This window comes from Erpetoichthys calabaricus, chromosome 14 (genome assembly GCF_900747795.2).
Source record: "Erpetoichthys calabaricus chromosome 14, fErpCal1.3, whole genome shotgun sequence".
NCBI lineage: Eukaryota > Metazoa > Chordata > Cladistia > Polypteriformes > Polypteridae > Erpetoichthys > Erpetoichthys calabaricus.
Genome location: NC_041407.2, coordinates 2,993,313 through 3,015,840, shown reverse-complemented (window position 1 = coordinate 3,015,840; position 22,528 = coordinate 2,993,313). Strand labels below are relative to the sequence as shown.

The 22,528-nt window shown below is 40.8% G+C and overlaps 1 protein-coding gene across 9 annotated transcripts in view; it reads left to right on the top strand.

The window, feature by feature from the left end:
* Window positions 1-21,532, top strand: part of myocd (myocardin) — a 222,037-nt gene extending 200,505 nt beyond the window's left edge. For 3 of the 9 annotated variants that reach the window (XM_028819263.2, XM_028819266.2, XM_051918894.1), the window contains 11 exons: window positions 555-630; window positions 2,098-2,262; window positions 6,834-6,997; window positions 8,604-8,729; window positions 8,943-9,205; window positions 9,301-9,448; window positions 9,799-10,707; window positions 12,885-13,022; window positions 13,468-13,596; window positions 15,378-15,435; window positions 18,510-21,532. In XM_028819263.2, coding sequence (XP_028675096.1) covers window positions 555-630; window positions 2,098-2,262; window positions 6,834-6,997; window positions 8,604-8,729; window positions 8,943-9,205; window positions 9,301-9,448; window positions 9,799-10,707; window positions 12,885-13,022; window positions 13,468-13,596; window positions 15,378-15,435; window positions 18,510-19,051 — 2,718 coding nt within the window. In that variant the 3' untranslated portion in view covers window positions 19,052-21,532. Of the gene's footprint in view, window positions 1-554; window positions 631-2,097; window positions 2,263-6,833; window positions 6,998-8,603; window positions 8,730-8,942; window positions 9,206-9,300; window positions 9,449-9,798; window positions 10,708-12,884; window positions 13,023-13,467; window positions 13,597-15,377; window positions 15,436-15,998; window positions 16,128-18,509 lie in introns of those variants that run through there. The other 6 variants (XM_028819265.2, XM_051918895.1, XM_028819268.2 and 3 more) reach the window with 6 other exon arrangements.
* Window positions 21,533-22,528: the final 996 nt, after the last annotated feature.

The window sequence follows — 22,528 nt, the reverse complement described above, 5'->3', positions numbered from 1 at the left end:
GTGTCCCCCGTCAACACACATGTGGCATATGCCTTTTCCAATACACCCCTTGACAAGTTTCTTCTTGTGACAATGATTTGAATAAATGGCATAACTGTTGTAGTACCATGGCCCAGCAACAACTGATTGTACCAGTTGGGATTAAGCATCAGTACAAGAGCCTTAGATGCAAGTTTAATATTTTGGCACAAACTATAAATCAAGCCTGGCAAGGTATGGAATGTGGTCACATCTGGACTGATAAATGCACCTCCGTTGCAAATCTTTGTGGTCTGCTCCTTGTCTGCTAGTGTCTCCTTACTCACCTTCTACTTCTAACTCTTCACTTGATGGTGTAGATGGTAGGCTTTCAGGTGGGCAATTCTGGCACACTTTTCAAAATACCCATAAACGCATTGTAATCTTGCCAATGATATTTGTTTAGAAACCGCAAAGCATAATATTGTTTGCCATCCGTCATCCACCAGTGTCTTATGAACTGAACATGTACCCAAAGACCAACTATTTGCCAGAAGAAAGAAAACCTCTCATTCCTATCTCTTGTTGCCCCACAGACGGAGGATTACTTAAAGCACAAGATAAGAAATCGACCTGAGAGGGCAGATCTGGTCAATATGCACATTTTACAAGGTAAGGGGCTATTTGATACATTTTCAAAAAAATAACTTGGAAATTGTCCTAATTAAGAAATGTAGATATTACCAGATAAAGCTATTTATCTTTTGTTGCTTGGCAATGTTTTCTTACTCAATTTGTAATGGTGCTTATCGTGATATGTGGTATATAAAATAGAAAAAGAATGATTGATATAGGGGGGTGTGTGTGTAAAAATATATATATATATATATATATATATATATATATATATATATATATATACACACACACATTACACACACCTGCATTGTGTCTGTACTATTAATGTGTCTAGAGATGGTGTTCCCTGTAGAAAAGTAGTATGTAAAGTAATAGTCCTTTGTTGATTTTGTATGACACCTTTAATAAATGTCTAGTCCCTTACTTTTACTGCTCATTAATTATAAGATTTTCACATTCAACACTATTAAAAAAAAAAAAAAGTTGTTCTTGAAAGGTAAAATGTGTAGTGTAATGTGTACAGCTGCACCTAATGGCAGAGCATTTGAATACAAAGAGCGGAAATTTTAAGCAATTTTTACATACTGCAAATTAGCCTAAAAAACTAAACACACCACTAATAAAGGCCTCCAATATTGGATTCCAGTTGTTGATTATGATTTCCATTGCTACCTGATTCTAATATAACATCCATCTATCCATTCATTTTTTAACATGCCTCTCCATTTCAGATGTATAGCGGCCAGCTCCCACACTACCAGCATTGAGAAAAACTGAGTTGTAAGTCCATTGGAGGACATTCTTTTATACAAACCACTTTATACCACACCTACACATAAAGAACCAATTTAGAGTAGCAGATTAACGTAAAGGATGACACAGCTGCTCCCTGACAATAAGTAGACTGGGGTTCACATTCTGGTTGCTCCCTGAGTGGAGTTTGCATGTTCTCCACAGGTCCGGTTTCCCCCCATAATCCAAAGATTTGCAGTTTAGGTTGATTGGTGTTGCTAAATTGACTCTACTATCTGTGGGTGGGTGTGTGTGTAAGTGTTCACCTTGTGATTGACTGGCATCCTGTTCAAGTGTTATTTCTGCTTTGTGGACGACGATTGCTGAAATTGGCTCGTGGATAAGCGGGTTACAAAAATGGATAGATAGAACTTTATTTGTCCACAGCAGGGATTTGTTTTAGAATGAATGAATGAATTATTTAATAGATATTAAACTGAAAAGTGCATCTTGGGGATGACAGAGGAACCATAGAGAAAATCCCCACATAGACATAAGGAGAATGTGAACTACACTCATTCAGTGGCCTGATCAGAGTTTGAAACAAAGACCGTGGAGCCTTGAGGTAGAAGTGCTAAACACTCCACCAGCATGCCATTCTCATAAATCCATTGCACATGCAATGTCCTATTGGGGGTATTTAAGGGGGAACCATGAATCTTCATGTTCAGAAAGCTCAGCATGACTGCTGATCTTTCTTTTGTCTAGACTCTGCTGCTGAAGGCCCTCAGCAGGCCACCCAGATGAAGCTAAAGCGTTCTCGCCTGGCTGTTGATCTGAATGAGAAGATTGCTCTGCGGCCCGGACCACTTGAACTGGTGAAGAAGAATATCATTCCTGTGGATTCTTCTGTCAAGGAGGTGGCAATGAAAGGTAAATAATTGCAAGTCAAGGTGTAAGCTTTGAATTTTCTTCATGTGAGGATTATCATGTTTGTGTACAGTTCACCAACATGCTGTACTTTAAATGAGCCTTGAGCTGCTCATTTAACTCTTTTTTGAGGCGGGTGTCGACTTGTAACGAGATATAGCAGTGTCTTCACGCAGCTGCCAGCCACTACACGAATGCATTCAGTTGGGGACCAATCAGCTGATACTGGAACATCACTTTAGTTTTCGATCTCAAGATTACTTATCTCAAAATCAGAGTACGATACATCAGAGTCCAATTCAAGAAAATAATACACAAAATGCTCTCTATGGAGTTTTTTTATTTTGCGCATTCACTTCGCTCTTTCACCAGATCTGCCTTTAGCTCTGCGTGAAGTCGGCTCCGGTGGCCGGCAGCTGATCTGCTGCGCATTTCTGCCAGTCGCCGAAAACATATTTAGCCCTCAAAGAGTTAACCTATTCAAGGGCATCATGAAGAAGGTAAGAGTTACATGAACATAGGGTGCCAAAATGCCAGAATATTACTCCTAACTCGTGCTATCACCTTTCCTCATAGAAAACGGACAGGTGACGGGAGCAAGTGTGCCACCTTTGCATTAGTGGAGGAATAGAGAGAAAGTTAGCATCACAGGGCCAAGGAGCAGCCTGCTTTCCTACCATCCCAAAAGGATAATGGCGCTAATCAAACCAGAGCTTGAGGAGCCTTCAGAGCCTAAAACAGAAATGCCATTGCAGCTTATCTCGCAATCATAGAAAAGTACAGGAAGAACACTTGTCAGCCAAGCCATTTAACCTGCGCTACATTCCTACCATTAGCAGCAGAGTAAAAGGCCAATCTCTGTGATTGGGATCAGCTGGCCATCACAGAGAGAGAATGTCAATTGCGTGCAGCACATAGCTGAAGGCTGATATCAGTGGCTCTTTATAACAGTAGCCTGTCATCGCCTTCAGCTCCTGATCTACAGGGTCAGAGCACTGCTACATTTGAGATTAGGCCCAGGGACACAGGGTCCTGATATCCACGTGTAGGGACACAGTGAGATATGAGGCAGTCATGGCATCTGTCAAGCCCACGTCATCCCACTGACTTGATAGAAAATCAACAGTTAGACTTCGATTACTAGCCCCCAACAGTCACCCGGAGGTCACTGATCATGACGTCGCAAGCATCATTTTTTTTTAAAATAAATGTAAATACATTTAAAGCCATTCTTTGTTTATACGTGTGTGTGTGCAGTATAGTTGCATAAAATGTATTTAGCTGAAGTATTTTATTTTCTATTTCCTAACTATTATTTTATCTTTTGTAATATTGTATTCACTAGCAGCATTGGGGACAGCATCTCAATTTTGTTGTACTATTGTGCAATAATAATAAAGTCTTTATTACTATACATCACAACCTAGGTGACAGAATCTGCCCATTGCAGCCTACTGAGTATCTGTGCTGCCACCTTGAGGCATTATGGGTAAAGACCTTTGCACAACAGATTTTGCCATTTTAACAGTACTGCTGTGCTTTCCACCAGTTTTGGTAATTTTGGTTGCTCTATATTGTGAACAAGTTTTTATGGCTGAAATGTTCTTCTGATGTTTTAAATCTTAAAACCTAAGAAATTTTACAAACAGGAGGACATAATTCAGTTCATCAATTTTTTTGTTTGTTTAGCTAATAACTAAGCTTTCCCAATATCTCATCCAGATAGTTAAACGTTGTAAAGGTTTCTGCTTCAACTGCATGTCTTGGTAGTTTGTTCTAGAGTCCCACAACGTTTTGCATAAAGAATTTCTTCCTGGCTTCAGTCCTAAATGCACATCCCCTTGATTCCCACTGGTGTCCTCAAGTACATGATTCACCATTTAAGTTGAAAGAATTTTGCTGGATCTCCTTTTATCAATGCCTTTAATGATTTTGAAGACCTAGATTAGGTCATTGTGCAATCTCCTGTGCTCGAGAATAAACAGGGTTAATTCTTTGATTATGACCTGTCCTTATTTTCCTGTACTTGGCTTCTGTCCTTTGTACAGCTTCAAGTGCTGCTATGTCTTTCTTGTTGTATAATTTTCAGAACAGCACACAGTACTCTAGGTGTGGCCTGAATAGTTTATTGTATAATCTAAATATATTTGTATTTGGTTTAATTTCAATCAAGTGTATTTTTCTTTATGCTCCTAAGGTAACAAAAACTCTTAAACATACCCCAGTCCATGAAAGCTGTGTAGTGGAGATTAAATCTGTGACCCACACATTCAAGCATTAATATCATGGGCAGCTGGAGCTGATCTCAGCAGTATCAGGCACAAGGCAAGGAATGACCCAAGATGAGATGCTAGTTATCACAGTTTAACAATAATGCATTGCAAATAATTCTGTCCATTCAGTCATTTTTTGAATGTGGCTTTTCAATTGCAGGTTTGCAGGTAGCTAAGGTTTATCCTGGCAAAAGTGGGCTCAAGGCAGGAATCAGTCTTGGACTAGGTGATAGCCCATTGACTGACATGGTCACTCTAATGCAGTCTCATTTAAAAAATAAAAACTGAATGCTGAGTGGGTCTTTAAATCCATTTTGTTTACAAAAAAAAAAGGAGTCCTATCCTCCCTGGAAATCATACATCTCATCTGATGAAGACCAGTTTAAAGCCACTTCTCATTCAGAACTATATCAGTGCTTCCAAAGCCCCTAAATATTAATAGGAAAACAAAGTAACATTAAATTGCAAAGGAGATTCAGACTTTTATGTCACCCTGATTACAAAACCAAGCCTTTTTTTTAAATTGTAATAATGTCTCTCATTCTGATTCATTCTTGTGGTCTGCACAAACTGTAGTGCTATTCACTTTCTAGTTTTCCTTGAGGAGACAGATATTCTGATTCAGTCACGTCTGGTGCGATGACTATAAAGTCATGTCTCTTTTTTAATTTACCACACTGTCCTGTCCATTCTGATTCGGTGCTGTGTGCTGCTGTAATTTTGAAACTATGCCCCTTTCCAGACACATACAAGATCAGGTCTATGCTTATTTAGTGCTGTACCCATCTCTTCCTACTATCAGACTTGTGAGAATGCCCCCTTTTAAACATAGTGCACCATGCGTAGCCAGTGTTCACTTAATTTTATCTTTCTTCCACTAATTATCTCGTCTGAGTTTGTTAATCTTCTGGACATATCCAAAGTAATCAGCCCTCCCCCACCAAGTTCTCTGGAGAACAAATCTTCACCAACAGGTGCAGGAACTACAACTGGCCTCCTCTGGCCGATTTCCCCTCCTCCACCCTGTATTGTGGTGAGTAAAACCAGGGACTTGTTTTGGCAGCTCACGTGAGCCATGACATAAAATTAACCTTCATTCTCAGGAACCTACAATTAGGACATAATTTGGTCATCTAGATAGCGGCCTCTCTATCAGTGGTACACTGGGCGATTCAAGTGGACCTGTCAATTTTAGGCAGACTGGGGACTGGTAGACAAGAGCTTCCATCCGACTTCTTCGGGTGGGTGTGGGGAACAATGGGAGTGTTAGTTATCTACTTTTGAGTTTCTGTCTGAAAAAAAAAATTCAGCCAGAATGTTTTCCTGCTGTCACTTTCATCTGAAATGATTAAAACAATAATCCTGAGGCTGAACTCTCATCAGAAATCTGTACTGATGTAAAAGCTTAACTGCTTGGCAGTGACCGAACTGTAGTTGCAGACCCCAAATAAAATAGGTTACACTCACTTAAAATATCTTACACTTTTTAGCCTTGACTTTAAGGGTGAACCCATTGTGTGGCACATGATAATATTTAAATGTCCAAACAACCATAGTATGTATCGAAGAAATTTGATTAATTACCTGGTCACAAGGCAGGAGCCCACCATGGAAGGAGTACCAGGCCACACTCACTTGAACTGAGTCAGTTTTTAGTTAGCAAACAAACCAACCTTCCCATCCTAAAGAAAGTGCTCAGAGGAAAATAACACACAGAGAATGTGCATTTAGGGACCTGCTTAGTATATGAAACCAGGGTTCTGAAGGTGTACAGCACCAGCACTCATTTTTTTTTTCTCTTCCCCCTAAGATTACTTACTTCAACCTCTGTGACACTGTTGCTGATCCTCATTAGAACAATTGATTGTATGTTCATTCACTTGTGTTCTAAATTCATTTCAGGTTTCCAGGTTCCTGAACCCTTTCCCAGTTTCATTAGGGCATAAGCTGGAATGGAATGTTGGACAAGAAGGCCACCTATCAGAGGTTACTCGCTTTCAAATCTGATAAGACAGCATGCCCATTATGCTACCTATGTTTCATCCATGTTCAAAAAAAAATAAGTCAAGGTGTGACTAGGTGAAAGAGAGTTAGCTGTCAACTTAGTTTTATCAAATAGAGAACCCACCATTTTATCTACCCAGCTCCATAAATCCAGCACATGAAGCCACATGCCAGCCAAAGAATCTCAAATGAAACTAGCTTGTGGATGTCTTCAGCCTTTTCCCGTTCAGTTTAGATCTTATTCCTCATATGTTTCTTTGCTCATTTTGTATTCTCTGCACATTTGTATTCATACAGTTAATCATGGCAAGTTCCCAAAAGAGGAAGACACATATGCATTCGAGGAAGAGAGCAGCAGTGATGGTCTGTCTCCAGAGCATGGCAGGGGTGATGAATCCCAGGGCCCTACGGAAATTAAGACCGCTGAAGTCCCCTCTCCTACTCCTTTGGGTGCCTCTCAGGTATGTTTGAGACACCTGCTTTTTATTGTCTTTCAACTCTAAGATAGGAGACATCAGCCTAAACAGAACAGAGGTAGTGGCGAGGTCTAGGAGCACAGGTTTGAAACCATGTTGGGTGATCCAGTCAGCAGTGTCCTGCATTGCCTCCTGAGCGACTGTTAGTCCAGAGGTGACAGATATTTGGCATGCGCTGCATTCCCGCATACCTCAGTTTTTGTAACACAGTGTACTTGGCACAGAGTGCTGCAATTTTCCAGTGCAGTTGTCACAGTGCCAAGCTATTGTCTGCTTTTAGAAGATCAGTGGCAAAAGGTTTTTAAACTGCTCCAGAAATCACGTGGCATGGACTGCTGGCCATGGCTGAGGTTCAGCACGCATCTGTCGAGTTGACACAGCCACCTGACTTCATGGGACGTCCATGTTTTCTTCTTCATCTTCTTCCTCTTTTGGCAGCTTCAGTCTTATAGTTTGAGCTCACTCAGAGTAGGTGACTCAGCTCAGCTTATCAACATATTTGATGTTTAGTCTTAGAGTAGATCCAGAATAGTCATATTTATACTGGCCTGACTGTTAGCCGCTGGCTGTTGAGTCACCATTCAGCAGCAATGGAGACAACATTTTTAAAGTTTAAATAAATAAATAAATTTTCACCAGACAAGTGTGCTGCCCATATTGACATCCCAGCTTAGAGGTGTAGGAGTGAGCTCCTAAATGCAACATTAAAACGTCTGTGCATAATAGCACACAAAAGGACACGTGAGATACAGTATGTCTGTCCATGTCAGCTATATTTTTTGTGTTTAAGAGAAAACCAAAGTATCTGGGGAAGGTACACGGAGTCATGAATCTCCACACAAGACAGAAGAACAACCTTCTTAAGAGGGCTCATCTGAATGGGCTGCTAATTATTACACCGTAGTCTAGTTTGCTTTGCTCCCAGTTTGCATTATTAACTCTGGTGGCTCAAACAGTTTTGACCTCTTGGCTAACTGCTGCTTTCAGTGGCAGCAATGTAATTATTTACAGCAGGGTTACAGATGATTAGTAGAGCACATTACATATCCATCATTTAAACAGATCCACATGCTTGCCAGGCTTTGAAATAAATTTTTATAATTCATTACAGACACAATTGGCAAACAAATAATGTTATACTGGTGTTTGTCATAAGCCTCAGGACTGGGCTGCTCTACTTGTTTGTTCCCATCCAACCGTGATGTTCTTTGTTTCTTAACTGCTGAAGTCATATGTCCTCATGGATTTTTTTCAAAGGAATTAAGTGTGTCATTTACTGTTTGGACATGATACTTTATTGGAATTATTTGGCTTGGTAATTAAAGATGATCAGGTGGTTCCACAGTGATTTTGCACCATATCTGTGATGCACAGATTGTTTAGCACCTCTGGAATCCCCACATTTTGAATAATGACTGGTCATTTTCCCAAGGGAATTTTCTGTGAAGAACCATCAAGGAGTATTTACGCATAGACATCTCATATATTGTCCCTCTTTCCTTACTGATCTTTTTTTCTTTCAGGAGATTTGTTCAAACCAGTGACTCTTCCATATTATTTATTAATGCTAACCTAATCTTGTATGTCCTAGATTTCTCTAAGCCAGGAAGCAAATGTACAGAATGTTTTCTATGGGAACCATATACGTGAAACAGAGAGTCCCAGACAGATTACAACTGCGCACACACCTCCCATACCAGTCCCTGCAATCAACAAGGTAAATTTGCAGTGGTGAGAAGCAAATGTTTAAAATTCAAAGGTTGAAACATATTTCCAAAATAACAGATGATGCTTGTGCATGGTTGGCAACTTGGTACTTGAAAACACTGTGCCTTTTGTGTCATAACAACATCTCTACTAACAGACTGCTGAACATATTTAATTTCCAAGTGTCTGTGTCTCATTCTTTCTTATTTTTCTCCCTCTACAGTCAAAAACACTTGATAAAAATCGACACAAGAAACCAAAAGACACTAAGCCCAAAGTGAAAAAGCTCAAGTACCACCAGTACATTCCTCCAGATCAGAAGGCAGAGAAGACTCCTCCACCCATGGATTCAGCCTATGCCCGTCTGCTTCAGCAGCAGCAACTCTTCCTCCAGTTGCAGATCCTGAGCCAACAAAAGCATCATCAGCACTCTCATCAGCACCAACAGCACTTCAGCTACCAGACCGCGTCGCCACCCCAACTCAAGTGAGTATGCCTACCTTTCATACTGCTGATGTGTTAAAAGCAACTCTTCACAACAAGGATAAAAAAATCACCAAGTTCAATTCCTTTTTGTTCAGACAACATAATGAACCCCTGTCAAGAAGTCCAAATGTGGGAATCGGTGCCAGCTCTACAACCTCCCCAGTGAAAAACAGCTTTACTGGCCAAACATGCATCTCTCCAGTTAAGACAGGACCTCTTCCCTCCAACCTAGATGATCTTAAGGTGAGTGTTATCTTCACTGCCATATGGCCAACAGAAGTGCCTTCCACTGCCTTTGCTTTCACTCTTCCCTAATAATATCATTGATCTATCAATAATATACTTGATCACTTAAGTCTAACTTAACCCACAGTCTTGTAAAAGGTGACTAGTTACCAACAGATAAGAGGGCTCTTTGTCCTTACTTCTTATTCACGTATCACAAAGGCACATGTTAAATGAGTACATTTTTCAACCATTTGACAGAGATGAGAAAAAGGCATACTGGTTGAATACAGAAAACGCTTATATACACAAATGGTTTCCTGTTGTTTATTTTTTTTCTTATTCTATTTCTGAATTTGTGATATTAGGTATCTGAGCTTAGACAGCAACTGAGGATTAGAGGTCTTCCTGTATCTGGCACTAAAACAGCACTTGTGGAAAGACTGAGACCTTTCCAGGATCCATCTGCAAACAATGGAATGCCCTTGGGAGATATTAAAACCATCACTTTCCCAGTTACTCCTGCTAGCTCCATGACAGGCTATCAGGGATCATCTGGCACACCTTCCAATGGCTTTTACCAGTTCAGCAGCACCAGCTCCAGTCCACCTATTTCCCCAGCATCATCTGACCTCTCAGTTAGCGGGTCCCTGCCAGATAGCTTTAGTGATGTCACGTTGTCTTCCCCTCCAATGTGCCTCCAGCCGTCTCCGGGCCATCTGAGCGCAGAGGAAGGGCTAATGGGAAACATGAATGGAGGTTGCATGCAGGCAGAGCTGGAGGGTTTGGATGCAGAGAAAGACAAAATGTTGGTGGAAAAGCAGAAGGTAATCGATGAGCTCACCTGGAAGCTACACCAGGAACAGCGGCAAGTAGAGGAGCTGAAGATGCAATTGCACAAGCGCAAGAGGAATCACAGCCAGCAGCAGGAGGAGGTTGTTACATCGCCATTTTTTGGTGTTTCCATCAAGCAGGAGCATGTTGTTTCCAGCTGCCCTCTTTCAAACAAGCATGTGAAAACAGTCAGCTCCTGCCAGCCGTCGCACCTGCCTGGCATGGTAAGCCCTCTCTGCTTGGATGCCACATCCGGAAGTCCAGCTTTGTCTGCTTTTCTAAGCCCACAGTGTTCTCCACAGCATTCACCTTTGAACAAGACAGCAAGCAGCCCTCAGCACTCGAGCCTTCCTCCATCACCCAGTAACCCTTACTTCCTATCAGTGTCACCCAGTGGCCAAATTGGGGATGGAAACAATCATTCACCACATCGACCCCTGCAGGTAAGCAGTGTACTAGATCATCAGAGGTTGGCAGTTTATTGTTAAAACTGGTAGAACTGAATACATTCACACCTTTTAATGTTCTGGCCTAACTGGTCATGGTAAATAACTTGTCGATCAGAGTGTATTAATCATTTTTCTACAAACAGGGTATCCTATAATTTTACCAACAAAATTGTGTAAATGAAAATCACAGTTGATATCCTAGAGACCTTAATTAGATGTTTTCCAAGTCAAGTCCTGGGATAATAATATGTGCAACACTATGAAATTAGCAGCTCAAGCATGCAAAATATCACAACTGCTGTATGTAGTACACAGCAGTGTTAACAGAAGTGAACCAGTTATAAGGTACTCGGGTTAAGGCTGAGAAAATAGATGGCGTTGGTGCTTGTTACATGCTGTAAATATACCTCTGTGTGCACGTGTATAGCAGTGGTTCTGGTGACATCAGTGTATGTGATAACCACGTGGAAAATATAAACAAAAGAGCAAAATAATTCAATTCTGGAATAAAAAATTAAGAAAAGGCTTTATGAAAAAAATTCAAACTTAACCATATCATGTCATTAAGTCTTAAAGTGTGAATGAATGAATCTGAATTACTGAGATAATAACCCTGTTATTTCACAGCCTCTGTGTGTGAAAAGTGAATGGTAACATTTACTTCTTTCACACTTGCTGGCTATCTCAAAAATCTTGCAGTCAACAAGTGAACACAGAAGTAGAGACCATTCAGTCTGTCAGAGTCACCTGGGTAGTTTAAGTGCTAAGTTGTTGCAAATTTCTCATTCAGATATGCTTTAAAACTTCTCACGGGTTTCACTTCACACATGGAATTATTCCTTTATTAAATCCATTTCACTGTAATTCTTTTATAGTAAATGATTTATTTTAATAGATTCTTCTAGGGTATTACATTTGCTCTCAGTAATTCGGTGTCAAGTCAGCACAAGCTCCTTGCACAGCACAGCATCTTCATACCTTCCTGCAGATTAAGAGTAATAAGATTAATGTGCCAGTCAAATTGAGAGGTTAGAATACAGCAGCAGTGGTGGTAAACAAAGAGGAAATAAAGACAGAGTTGCTGCTTCCATGATGCCTTATAAAGCAACCAGTTACACGTGGTGTTTCCAGTGAAGACCAATTCCTCTGCAAGGCTTCTATTCCTCTTAAAGCAACAGTCTATTATTTTGCCAAAAAAGTAAAAACATACAACGACATTAGACCCAGAAAAGCAGTGTGAGGGAGTTGGAGTTGTGTGAAAAAGTGTCCAAAATAAAATCAAGGTGGGGAAAAAACATTAAAGAACTAAACTCAAGGGAGGGATGAACGAACAAAAGGAAGACACCAAGCACCTGAAGAACACTGACATATTAACAAGACCTGTGGTCTCTCCTGAACTTGCAGCACAGGTGGTGTGCACTAAATCTCTCTCTCTCTCTCGTCTGTAGGTCTTTTAATCCTTTCATGACTCACTCTAGGCTTCACTCTTTGTCTTCAAGGAGATTTGAGTAACAAAGGCATCTGCAGGATTGCTTGATCCTTGTGTCATAGGAAAGTTTTACTGCTTTCATCCCAGTTCACTATTCTCTTCTTTTCCTGGGTGCTACTGTCTCTTGCCCTTTTTTTTTCTGCTGTGGCATGACAATGTGCATTGTTCCGGTTTCCTGTCACCTCTACGGTCTTGATTGGTCAAACTTCAACCCTGTCTCCACCAATTCCAACTTGAAATTCCCCCTGGCCATTGGGTTACCCATCTCAATGTGAGTGTTTATCACAGATGCCATGCACTATACCCCCAGGCTCTGGCCTTGAGTATGCTGCTTGATGGGATGCTTGCACACTGAATATCAAACTATTTAGACCAGCTGAATGGTAAATAAATGATATGTTTATTGTAAAACCCATCATGCTGTAGATCCCTTCAGAATGTTTTTAAATCGTAGCTAAATTAAACATACACAATTGAAAAAGTTTAGAAGAGCTTATTGTTTCCATACAAATAGCTTTACCAGGACAGACACATCATTTACTGTCTTGATTCAATGAAATACAATTTGAGATGGTTGTTTGCTGTTTTTCCACTTGGCATTATCAGTACCATTTCAGAAATCCTATCATCCTGCAGGTTAGCAAAGAGTGTATATTTTTCACACCTGGATTTCTTTTTGCAGATTTCCCAAAGCACCAGTGGCCACTCTGGAAGCTCCACGTGTTCTTATCCCACAGATCAGAGGAATATTCAACCACCATTTGCCAACACCAACAACAGGGGTCACCCAGTCACTAAGAGTCAAAGCATACATCACAAGGTATGATGCCTAATGGGGTTAAAAAGAAACATAAGAATGATGCTCAAAACCAAGAGTTAAGAAACAAAAAAAAAAAATTATTTTGCCGCTTCAAGGTGACTTGGTTTCCTTCTCCCACATTCATTTTGTATCTTGCCTGCAGTGCCTTGGTAATGTAAAAATGGGAATTTGAAGAACAGATGCCAGTTGGCCACCAGTCTCCCCAAGTGGAGTACTGCACGTCCCTGCTATACAAAGAACTTCCTCACAACATGCATACTTAAGCCCCTTGAGCCAGGAAGAGCAGTGAATCCAGTGCAGTTCCATATATATATATTTTTTTTTTTTGCGATCTTACAGCATGCATTTAGTTACGATCAAGTTTCTTTTTGTTTTGTCTTGTCTTGTCTGTCTCCTTCCCTTCCTAACACTACATGTAACCAAACCTTTTATTTTTTTCATGTAGATGGCTATATTACACTCTCCAGGGCACGGGGGTCAAAAGTTTCCCTTCTCTTCTGCTGCCTTCTGTAGCTCAGACTCTACTGCATCAAAGATAAAACAGCCCCCCTCCTATGAGGATGCAGTAAAGCAGGTAAACTAAGAGAGCCCAGTCTGTCAAGCACCTCAAGACACACCGCCGCACTGATGTCCCAGTAACAGACCGGCCCCTGCATGTATTCCTCTTCCTGCCTGCACTGTGCACTGCTTATCATGCTGATCTTAGGCCTTTGAGCAGACAAAAAACTGGGCCACACCACATAAATAATAATAATAATAATAATAAATAATATAATAATAATAAAGGGTCTGCATTTAGACCCTTAAGAGTATCATTATTAAAGGAAAGATCCTCCCTGTAAATTGCTACAACATCTGTAAAATGTTATGTACAGAAAGGGAGCAGGAACCTTATTGATACGATGGAATATTCAGCATTTTAAAAAAAGTAATGTACTTTTCTGTAATGGTGTTAAGTTGTATAAAGTGAAAAGCAACCTAATACAAATAGTGCCGTTAACCCTACTCAAAGTGAGCAGGAATCCCCTAAATGAAATAAATTATTCTGTAATTTTGTTAAATTTCATGAGATGGGCAGGAACTCCAAATGTAGTATTTTTTTGTGATTTTGTTAATTTACACACAATGAACAAAAAAACAAAAGCAAAAGTAATCTGTTCATATTGGCACATGCTACCATGACCCTCACTCTAATGAAAGTGAAATGATATTGATCTGTTGCATAAAGAGGCGCATAGCAGACCCAAGGGACAATATGTTATTATGTATATTTGTTCGATTTACACATAATGAACAGGAATATCATCATGAAACAAATCCAGATTATTCTGTAATTTTTGTAACCTGCACACAATGAAGAAGAACTGAAAATACATTTTATTAATTCTTGTAAACTGAGCAGGAACTCAAGTCTAATAAATAGATTTTTTGTTTATACAAAGAAAGTATGAATCACGAAAAGCATTGAACTGTTCTGTGATGCTATTAATTTACACAAAGTATGCATGTACCCCAAAATGTGATAAATGTTTCCAGAATTTTGTTAATTTACACAAAATGAAGAGGAACCCGAAAAACATTTTGTAATTCTATAATCCTATTCATTTATACAAAAGGAATAGGAACCTCAATAAAAAATCACAATATAAAATTCAATAAAAAATGATTGTCTCACTGGCACAAAATGACAATCCCTAAGTCTTCAGTATTCTTGTTAAATTATAAAAGGTAAGCAAGGACACAAATATCATATAATTTTCTTTAACCCAGTTAATTTATTCAATGTGAGCCCAACAAAAAAGAAACCGCTTTGGAGCTGTGTCATTTTACACAGTGTGAACAGCTGTCCCAATAAGAGAATTAACTTTTAGAAAAATATAATATGGTTCATTTACAAAAAACGATCTTGAACACTTAAACAATGTAAAACGGTGTAAAATTTCACATTATAAGCAGTATTGCTGAAAACAAGGTCAGTTTTTCAGTTGTTGCGCCGGTTTTCAGGACATAATGCAGACCATGTCAGTGTAACATATAAAATGTCCCGGTCAATTCCCTCACAAAAGTAATAAGTTTCAGTTTATTTAACACTGTGATCATTTCCTAGTTTGAAGAGGTGGTTTGTGTATTTATTGCAAAACATATTCAGTGCATGTTTTCACTGTTTCAAGACGATTCTATACACCAAGACATGTCCGGCCAGTCTACTTACTTTGCAGAAGTAAAAGTTTAAATTAATGTAAAATAGATGGCGGCGGTCTGGTGTGTTTGGATTGGAAAAAGCAAATGGAAAAGAATGGAAATCAGTAACCTTGCACAAAACACTTCATTTTCCTTCTTTTGCTTTAATTTCAGCAGTTGACACGAAGCCAGCAGATGGACGAACTATTAGACGTTCTTATTGCAAGCGGAGGTGAGTGTTTATAGAAGGAATTGCTCAAATTTGCTTAGGAGAATGAGACTGTCCGCATTTCTGGATGAAACTTAAATGTTTGTGTGGGTAAAAAACAAGATGTGGATCCTTCTGATATTCTTCCATGACTATGAAGACATATTTTGGAGTACAGATCAAATGTTTTGGTCAATGTTTTCAATGATACACTTGGGAAAAGAATGTACAACTGTGTAAAATGGCACTTACTCTGATCCCAAGAGACCGAGCACATTTTTATTACATAATACTCGGACAGCAAGGCATAGAAAATTCTTTATCTGTGGTGCATTGTTCCATTACAGATAGAACAAAAAGGAATAACTGAAAAGCTGTCTGAGTTGCCGTGATATTTTATTTCAGGTTCCCTTAAGCGTGAAACCATTTTAAATAGTTTTTGTAGATAAAACTGACAGCTCCTCAAATGTTTGAAATATTTTGCAAAATTAGGCAGTATGAAAACCCATTGCCAGTTGGACTGAGAGAACACATTAATCTGTTCATTAAATTAATATGTATGATGTCTACTTGTATTTATATTTTAGAAGCAGCAAAATAAGCACCAAGATGATTAAACATGGATGCAGTTGTTTTAACAGGCAAGAATCAAGAACCAAAGCAGCAAAATGTGTTGTCCATTTGGTTGTAAAATATAAAACTCTTAAACAGTCCAAGGCTGATTTTGTCATTTTTTAGATTTGAATGAAATATAAAATATTTTCCTAGCCATGGAAATAGGCCTTCGTTTTTACAAAATTCAGACTATATTTAAACAAGGTGGTTTGTGATGTCACAGGTTGAGTCCACTAACCAATTACTTTGTTTTAAGCAAGTATCAAAAACTATATTAAGAATGTCCGTAAACATCTCTCCAAAGTGACAGACTGCAGCTTTACTTGGGCAGTCTTTGGTTTATAGTACGTTTAAGAGCCATCCACCGCTTACTTATAGAAGCTCTCATTTGCCGTTTCAGAGTTCTCTTGCTTTTCAAGTAAATTTTAGTAGTTTTGCTGGCTGTTTTCAATATAATATTTAAATACAATTATTAAAAAGGAGGCAATACAGTCCATCATGCTTATTACCGTGCTCTGAGCCTGTACTGAGTGAAGGGTACGTCACAAAAAAGTAAACTTAATTAAATTGAATTGAATTAGTTTAGTTTAGTTAATAGCTAATGGCAACATTTGAGTCTTACTACATGTCTTTGTTTTAATCTTTTAAAGCATTAATTCATTTCAGATTTCTACAAACCGGTAAAAATAAGTTCTCTTCTTTGCTCAAACAATGTTCTGGCACCCACTTAAAAAAGTGACGTCAAGCCCTGATGCAGGTATGCAGCAAATTATTAACATGAGTCCATGGCACTTTAGGGGGATATCACTGAAGCATGAAATCTGGAACACAAAACATGAAAAATCAAGATGATACATGAAAATGAATAAACACATAACCAAAAAAAGAACTAACACTTTAATCAAGGTATCCAATAAAATCAGTTAGTAACAGTCTAAACATGGAGTCTAAACATAGATTCTAATCTTGAAATATGTTGCTGTCATTAATCTTTATTTATGTTATGTCAGAAAGTCAGATAACATGTTTAATAACATGGCGATTGAAAGTGGAACCAAGAAAGCTTCCAAACTCACAAACATAATTATTCCTTTATCTTAAACCATTAAGTCTTTAATTAATTGCAGTTTTCTCCACATTACTAAAAATACCTTTGCCTTTTCCCTGCACAAACAATTATAGTGCAGAGAAGCTCTGCTGAGCAATTGCTTGAAACCAAAATGTCGGCTGTAATGTTAAGTATTTACACACGCGTGCACACACGGGGGTTGCAATGGTGTACACCTGTCATGCTCCCTCTGACATTACTGAAACACGACTTTCAAAAGGTGAACTGTAAACCGATAATGAGAATAGACAGAATGTGTAGTTTTAATAATTCCCACTTGTATACAAAGGTTAAAAATGGTCTGTTGTAGACTCTGATCTTCAATGTTTTCATTTCTCCAAACCATTGAGTATTTGTGCTGTTTGGTACTGCAACGCCAGTGCCCACATACGTGAACATCTGTGAACATCTCACATTAAATATCAGTGGTGTGCATCTGAATTTTCCCTCATAACTTTATTGAAGTGTGAGGCACATTCCTTCTCAGGGGTACTTAGTGTCAGGAAAACCCCTATGGCACCAGGGAATACCCCCAGGATGATCTGTAATCTGCAGTAAGAAATGAGGGCCTACGCTCTTAGCAAGTATTTGTAGTTCAGAAGCCTGGATCTAGCCCTGGCAGGCCCAAGGCACCCTAGCACCATAGAACCAATGCCCTGATGGCAACCATCTTCTGACCTGCCTACCAATGCCCTGCCTTTTCTTTGTTTCTCACTCTACATTCTACATACATTGGCATCTCTTCTCCTACCTACCAGAGGATGGCCATAACCAATGAGTTCTCAAACCACAACCCTGGTGGAGGAAGGATCTGTAGTTGGGATACAAGGGGGAGAAGAATTTGCTTTAAGATCTTCTGACTCATTGCTGTTATTTTATTTCCATTGACCTTGTAAATGGCAGCTGGCCGCCTGTGTCCGCACCAGTTCAGGCTTGTACGTTATCAGCAAGATATGACCAAAGTTTCCATTAAAAAAGAAATTATAAATTTATAAGCCAAGTCATACTTTATGGATTAAGTCATTGTGTCACTTGTGAGTTATGGCTTCTTAAATACTCCAGTTTGGACTCCAAAGCTGAAATAGCCTTTTGCTTATATTTCTGTTTTTACTGTTATTATTGTGATGTTTTTCTCTGTTAAGTGCATCCAGACTTGCTTTCGTAAGAACCAGAAGACATGAGATGTTTGAAATTCTCTAGGTTTTAAGGACTGCAGTTAGTTCTTGTGAACTGTAATATTTATTTGTGTTCCTGATCTCATTGGGCACGTCATGAGATAATAAAACATTTAAAAGGGTATAAAAAAACAAGTTCATTAAATGCAGCTATAAAGGTGGGCCTAGTGATTTGTGTTTTTGTTTTTATGTTCTTGTAGAAATGCCAGCAAATGCTAAAGAAGAACAATCCTGCCCTCCCAAGATGGTGCCGCAAATCACGGTGTCATCTGGAAACTCCAAACTGCTGCGGACCTACGAGCACATGCCCTCCTCGCAGGCTCCTTTTGAACCTGGGACAAACAATGGAAGTAGCCGTCTAGACACCTTGCTGAGCACCTCAATTAGCAGAGCGAGTGAAATTGTTCTTCTCAAACTCGGGGAAGAGGGAGGAGTGGGGGAGGAGTTTTTGGTGGCCCGTCAGGAGGAACTTCTCGGCACTCCTGAAATGATGGACACTCCGCTTTCCCCAATGAGCGTCCGTATTTCACCCACCTCTTCCACTGAGAGTCAAGCTCTGGCCTTAAGTTTCTCGGAGTCTCCCTGGGAAGCTATGGAGTGGTTAGACCTAACTCCGCCCAGTTCGGCCACCAGCTTTGTCTCCCTGCCAACATCTGGCCCCAGCATCTTTAATGCCGAGTTCCTGGATGTAACGGATCTCAGTTTGAACACTGCCATGGACCTCCATCTGGAGCAGTGGTAAACTGTGTCACTGCCAATATCCGCCTTAACCAAAGAGCTAAATTCAGAAACTGCTGGGAGATTTTCTTCCTTAAACTGGTAAGGATGCTCATAGCAACAAAGACGGGTGTCCTTAACGAAATGTCGTCTTTTGCTCAAATGCCCTGTGAACGCAGTGAAATTGCAGACCTTTTCCAAGTGCAAAGGACACTTTTTAACTTTTTTTTTTTCATTGACGACTGCCATTCTTATCATCATTCTCAATATTCTTTGCTTGAATCAGTGGAAGCGGATCCAACAGGAGACCATTTTGCCAGAGGGATGTCGACACCGTCGTTAATCAAGTAGCCCTCAAATAGGAAGCAGCTGCTGGCGTTGACCTTGAGGCCCTTGGACTTTGCCAGAAGTGGAATTGTCCCAGGAATTTGCATCTTGGAAACATCACCTCAGCTGTGTTACATGGGATGTCCGCGATGCTGGCTAGCTTGGAAACGACACGACTTCCTGGTCATTCCAGTGTAAATATTTCACCTTGCACAATTTAGCTTAGAAACAAAAATGTCACCACTTGCATTTCATGATCCATCCGTGAGTAAACCCTCCTGTGTGTAACAAACTAGGAGTCGACCCCACTACTGCCATCAAGGCGGAACAAAGAAGTTTTTATTTTTTAATTTTTTTTTAATGAAATGTGCCAAAGCTTCATGTGTTTACTTATTTAAAAAACAAAATCACAAAAAGAACCAACTCTTTTTTTCTTTAATGTCTGTTCATTGTATGTTATCAATGTATCCCTAATGTGTTAGGAGAAAAGAAACACATTTATGTTAACGCCACCCAAGCCGACACCAAAACATTTTTATATTCTCCATTCTTGAGAGTATTTTTATAATAAATATATTCTACATTATGTTAAAGATCATAAACATTCCAGCAAAGTCCCACGGGACACTAGTGATAAGCAGGATTTTGAAAATGTAAGCCGTATAAAAAGGCAGAGCAGCTCCTCGGAAAGGTAAGGGGTGAACTGACAGAAGCAAATGTTCATTAGAGGCTGCCAACTGCAGCAGCCCAGCACTGTGCCATTACGAGACGATGAATGGCGGCGCTCTACACGAGTGCACTGCTCTGTCTGTTTGTTCCTGATGCCTTCATATCCACTCGTTCGTTCGTTCATTTTGTAACCTGCTTGTTTGTCCAGCTCAGGGTCACAGGGTGCAGGTGCCTATTCCAGGAGTGTTGTGTGCAAAGCAGGAAGCAGCCTTGGCCATGGCGCCAGTTTACACACACGAGCACAACACTCGCACTGCCACTGTGCCAGTTTAGAATTGCAAGATAACCCCACCAAGAGAACACGCGTACAGAGTTCAAGGCCAGGGCTGTTAGACATTCGCACTAACCACTGAGCCACTGGGCCTCATTCCTTCTGGGTTGAGGTTTGTGTGCATGAAAATGCCTGCTTGGCACTGACTGCCCACTGAACTGAGTGATGGCAGGATAGTCTGGCAGCTGCCACTGAGCCGGGCCCTGGAGTCTGAGTGAAGATGTCCACATCCCTTCCCTGATGATGGCTCTCTTGAGCCTTATAGACCCCGAGACTTTGTGCCGCCTTTCAGCCATCTTTTACTGAGAAGGCTGGCGTCCTGTCCATTCAGCCGTCCATTTTCTTAGCAGGTTATTTTAACTCAAGGTGGCAGTATGGACAGTGGAAGCAGCAGAGTGACAAGCGCACACCTTCTAGGGTGACAGTAGTTGAGGTAAATGGACCTTTTTGAACGAATGTCCTTCTACTTGACCCTGATGTGATAAAATGGGCAGGGCAGCCTGGCACACAAGCAGCATTGAATACGGGCATCCAGCGGGTACGAGTCTGAGAGCCATAGTGTAGTAAATGGGGGGTCACATGACTGACATGGACCCCCATACATCCGGCATTCAGTGAGGTCTGCAGTGCAGGAGAACAGGGAGAGGTGGGCTTGTGTTTGGTGTTTAACAGACGGACCCCCAAAGGACAGACTCCTACAAGCCATCGTTATTTTATAGAGCGCATTTCACAGTGACATCCATCGACTCGCATGACACTCTGGGGCCACCGAGAGTCGGCTGTACATGGGTGGGCTTCATCAGAGCACTTCACAAGCTAAACCCACCCGGGCTTACTGGGCCTCACCACACGTCTGAATGCACCTGCAAACCTCTGCCAAGACTGCTGGGTGGGCACCTCGATGAGGGCTTGGGGGCTGTAGCCCCTTAAATGCCCATTTGAGGTTTAAGAAGAATGGAAACGGGGGATCACAAAGCCCACTTTGGGACTTGACTGCCACTTGTGGTGCCTTTCCAACTTTATTTAATTTTTATTTTTACTTTTCTCAAGTCTGACCAATTTTGAAGGCTGGATTCTGTCCTGCTTGATGAACGCCATGCTGTTTGCACTCTGTTGTAAATATTGTTCTTTGTTCCTTGTGCCGTGTTTGTGTACAGAAAATAACAAAAAATATAGAAAGACGTGGCAGTCGCCGGCTGCTCCAGAAGCTCCCAAGTGGTTTGCCGTTTTGTGTCCTTAATAAATCTTTTTACAATACACCATTGGAGTCCATTATTTTACACGCCTCTCACTGGAAAAGGACGCAACGCCGGGTACCCAGTTGGCCTTATAGCGCCTTTCACAAACGGTCTGCTTTACAAGGCCGTAAGGAGCCTCACAAGTCTGCGGTTTGTTAGAATAAATGGGGGACAAATAAAACACTGTGATGATATAGTGCCTTACACATCTCTGTATATGTTACTATTATATAGCGCCTTTAGGTGATCGGTCTCCTTATAGTGCTTTACATATCTTACCTGTAATTCTGTGGTGCCTCTCACGTCTGTTTATCTAATTATATAGCGCCTTTAGTTTGTCAGTCGCACGGTCCATCTGTGGTCATGTAGTGCTGTAATGATATGGCGCCTTTCACATCTCTAGATCTGTGTCTCCATTCTCTGCCGACGAGACGCCCGAACTCCTGCACTGCTAATGGCTGTCGTGTCCCTCCCTCCTGCTGTTGATCTTCAGCCTGGTGACTCTGCGCTTCTCCCCTCGTGTTCGATGGCTGGGAGTCCACTCAGGTTAGGCTTCTGTGGCTGTGGGTGATGGCGCCCAGTCCAGCATCGTCTCCTGCCTTGCGCCCGATGCCGCGTTAATGGTCTTCAGCTCCCCAGGCTCCTGTTCCAGAAATGGAGGAGAGAACGACTGAGTGGTGGACCGGCGTCGTTTCCAATTCTGTTTCAAGGTTCGTGTCAACTTGAGAAGCAGCGTCAGGAGATGGGCAGGTCCTCCATGCGAGTGGTCTCCTTTTAGGTCCACTCTGAAGCTCTTGGGTCTGCTGTGCCCCTTGGTGTATTTGACTTGAGCGAGGTGGGAACAGAGAACCTGCTTTTGGGGTCTGTGGCGCTACATCAGTTTATCACCTGTCACCCCCTTCAGGGCACAGCAGACCACCGTGCAGGTTAAGAAGCA